This window comes from Frankliniella occidentalis, unplaced genomic scaffold, assembly GCF_000697945.3.
Source record: "Frankliniella occidentalis isolate FOCC.00 unplaced genomic scaffold, Focc_3.1 Scaffold14, whole genome shotgun sequence".
Lineage (NCBI taxonomy): Eukaryota > Metazoa > Arthropoda > Insecta > Thysanoptera > Thripidae > Frankliniella > Frankliniella occidentalis.
Window position 1 is genome coordinate 2,133,630 of NW_026267144.1, and position 3,326 is coordinate 2,136,955.

At 41.4% G+C, this 3,326-nt stretch overlaps 1 protein-coding gene across 1 annotated transcript; it reads left to right on the forward strand.

The window, feature by feature from the left end:
* LOC113203551 (cyclic GMP-AMP synthase-like receptor) lies at positions 1–3,315 on the forward strand. The gene is made up of 10 exons (XM_026418309.2): positions 1–171; positions 343–1,048; positions 1,139–1,306; positions 1,383–1,465; positions 1,556–1,721; positions 1,805–1,951; positions 2,048–2,206; positions 2,302–2,424; positions 2,513–2,699; positions 2,793–3,315. Exons 2-10 carry the CDS (start codon positions 878–880, stop codon positions 3,173–3,175), a joined length of 1,587 nt encoding a protein of 528 aa, XP_026274094.1. The 5' UTR covers positions 1–171; positions 343–877; the 3' UTR covers positions 3,176–3,315.
* Positions 3,316–3,326: the final 11 nt, after the last annotated feature.

The window sequence follows — 3,326 nt, forward strand, 5'->3', positions numbered from 1 at the left end:
CAGCTGTGTGAGACCGGCGACCTGCCTCGCGAAACGCTCACTGTGGGAGCACCGCACAACCGCACAGGCGTGCTGGTTGGGTCCCATCCAAGCATGGAGTTACTCTGGTTGCTGTGTTCCAGGTGTGCTGCAGCGCAATTGCCAGTGCGTCTGCTTCCTCTTCCGAGACAGGTAAGAGCAAAGGACACTTCTGTTTCGGCCTGCTGATGTCGGTGGAAAGTAGAAAAGTTTGCCTACTCTTCAGGCGTTTCGTACAACCTCCCACCCAATCCGGTATCGACGGGTGAGCAGAGTTCATGTTTGGAGTACACTCGAACTATCACTCTCTTTATTCGCTCGCAGAGGTCCTCAGCCGCGCCAGGCGCTTCAGCATGGAGGGTATCGTCACTTGCCTGGCCATGATCGAGTTCGCGGGCTTCCCTCAGCTCATCACAGAGATCGAGAAGGACTGTCAACCCCACGTCGACCAAGTGCTGAGGTACCGCGTCTGCGTCCTGGGCAAGATCGCTCATCTCGGCCCCGAGTACGTCGAGTGCGTGCTCAAGTCGTAGGAGAAAACATGGCTGTTGTATTCAATAAATGTGGTGTTTGGTCCAGAGTAACGGGATTATTGCATTGAACGCCCCTCCGCCAGTGGCAGGCTGCCACCCTTCCGCAGCGCAGAGGGGCACACCCGACGCACCCGCCTCAGCCTCGGCCGCGCCCCACCCATGGCGTCGTTCCCCCACCCTCCATATCTACTCGCATTCTAAAACCACACGCGTCGCATGAAGCAAGGTCAAGCCCCTTGCGCCGCGAAGCCGGCTATTCCCCGACGCCATATCGTTAGGCCGAAGGAAAGTGGAAAGCTTAGCTTTCCAATACTTGTTTTACAATCATGGTATCTACATTGAATGGGCAAAATGTTGCGGATATTCTTCAGTCAGATAGTTTCAAGAAAAGTTTAAGAGATTCGAATTCAGAAATTGTCCTCCAATACATCAACAAGAGGTACATTAGTTTGAATGACAGCGACTATGCCATTTATGCTGAGCACTTGAAAACTGTGGTAAGATATGAAAGCATTCCCCGCCTATGCAATGATATACTGTAAAAAAATAATTCCACAGTCCTTATCGTTTTCCAACTTTAATTACAGTTAACAAAGCTTGTCCAGCTCATGAAAAAAAGTGATGCACTCTTTAACAGTCTCTATCTCAAAGAGCATTTTGCAGGAAGTTATCCTGACGGATTGAAGATTGGAAAACCAGAGGAATATGACATGAATATGATTATTAGACTACCAGTTGATCATAGTAAACTTGAGGTACGAAAACTACCTTATGTACTCTAATTTTTTAATTTGTTCAAGATATTTTTGATCTAAGTTTTATTTGTTTTAGTTTGAAACTGTTACTCCATCCTTTATCATGATAAAAGGTCAAAAGGCTTTTAATGAAGGGTCATCATTGTCAACAGATCTATTGTATGTGAAATCAATGCACATAATTTCCTATTCTACAATAGATTGCAAATTATGTGCCATTTAGAAAACTCAACTTTATGTTTCATGAAGACGCTGGGTGGATGATGAAGGCTACCTACTTCAAACAAAGTTTCGAGACTGGATGGAAAGTGTATTAACAAAAGCATTTGATGGTCTTCCCTTTCATGAGAGTTCGGGAGGCAACACTCGTTGTCTTAAAGTTGGAAAGCAGGATGGAGAAGAACAAGAGTACAAGGTCTGACTAGTATCTGGTAGCAGTTCTAGTAATGTCTTTCCAATATGAAAACAAAAGTACTTACACACTTGCAAATCTTTTAGATTGGGTATAAGAAGAGTGGACCGGCTATGACCGTTAAAGTTGTAACACCTGATAATCTCTCAATAGATGTGGATTTAGTACCGGCTTTCCAATTTGGGCCCCCAATTTGGCCTGACTCTGTTCTACCATTACCAAAAAATTGCAATGTACGTTTTGACAATATGAGCAGTGTGATAATCTATTCCAACAAAACAACACAGTCTTTCAGGGTCTGATTAAATAACTTACCTATTATTTACCAGAAAAAGTCGTGGATGGTTGTTCCAAAGCCCAAGAAGTTAAAGGAATTTGAAGCCCCGGGACCCAATGATGCTCGGGAATGGAGAATGTCTTTCCTAGATCAAGAAAGAGAGATACTTAATGGAACAGGGACTGTTAAACCCACCATTAAATTGCTAAAGGTAAACTACTAGAAATTGTAATTTCCAAATCATCATCTCATGTATTTTCTCTTTTTATCCACTTCCAATAATAATTTTAAATTTCTTTTGAGCAGAAATTAAGAGACTCCACTAAATTTAAGCTGTCATCCTATGCAATTAAGTCAGTTGTTTTGATGGAGATGCAAACTCAAAATTCTGAATTCTGGAAACAACGCGGCACCTACATATTTTTATTTGTGAGTGATCCATCATCTACTGTCACTGAGAGTTTCCAAATTATGCTACATCAATATTTAATTAATATCCTTGACAATGGCTTCTTAGATGCTACATCGCTTGACTGAACATATTAGAACTGGCCACATTCCATTTTATTGGGATGGGAAAGATGACTTACTAAAAATGAAAGAAGTAGAGTGCCAAAATGTCAGCAACCGTTTTGGAAAAATCCTCAAGGATATCATTAAAGGAGTTGGAGAGAATAATCCATACATCATAGCTGAGAAACTTTGTAAGTATTCTGTAGCAAAGAATACATTTCGCTTTTAGACTAATTTATGTAAAAATGTTTTGCTACTCATATTGCTTTCTTATAATCTTCCAGTGACGAAGGAGGAGCTGGCTGAAGTGAAGGAAAACTGTCAAGTTCCTAGTGGAGTTGCAGCTGCAGCAAAAAATTCTGGCGACCCAAAAGCAACTAGTTCTAACTCAATGAAGACCAAACCGGATAGTGACAATACTGTTTTAGCACATATTCTTGAAACTCTGACTAAAATTCAAGAAGGACAAGAGGCTCTCCCACATCGTTTGTTGCAGCTGCTTCCAAGTGTTCCAAGGAATATAGTACATGATCACACAATTACCACCAGCTTGAACTCAAATCATGGAGAGTGCCAGAAGAAACAAGCCGAATTGGAAGAGCGTATAGCTAATCTTGAGGATATTGTGAAGTTACTCAAACAGAAGTTGGACTCGTGCGCAATTTAGAAAATATTTAAGTTTGATCAGAAGTCACTCTCAAAAAAATACTGTTTAATGACACTCATTGACATCTTTACGTTTTTTTTTCCACAATTCTGCACTTAGATTAGGCTAAAAGAATAGAATAGATAAAGTGAAAAATCCAATCATGGAGTTT

What these genes read in the sequence shown, in the direction of transcription:
- LOC113203551 (XM_026418309.2), top strand. Translation starts at nt 878, where the DNA reads ATGGTATCTACATTGAATGGGCAAAATGTTGCGGATATTCTTCAGTCA. An exon ending in CTGAGCACTTGAAAACTGTG is followed by an intron (nt 1,049 to 1,138) that starts GTAAGATATGAA and finishes CTTTAATTACAG; the next exon opens with TTAACAAAGCTTGTCCAGCT. An exon ending in GCACCTACATATTTTTATTT is followed by an intron (nt 2,425 to 2,512) that starts GTGAGTGATCCA and finishes ATGGCTTCTTAG; the next exon opens with ATGCTACATCGCTTGACTGA.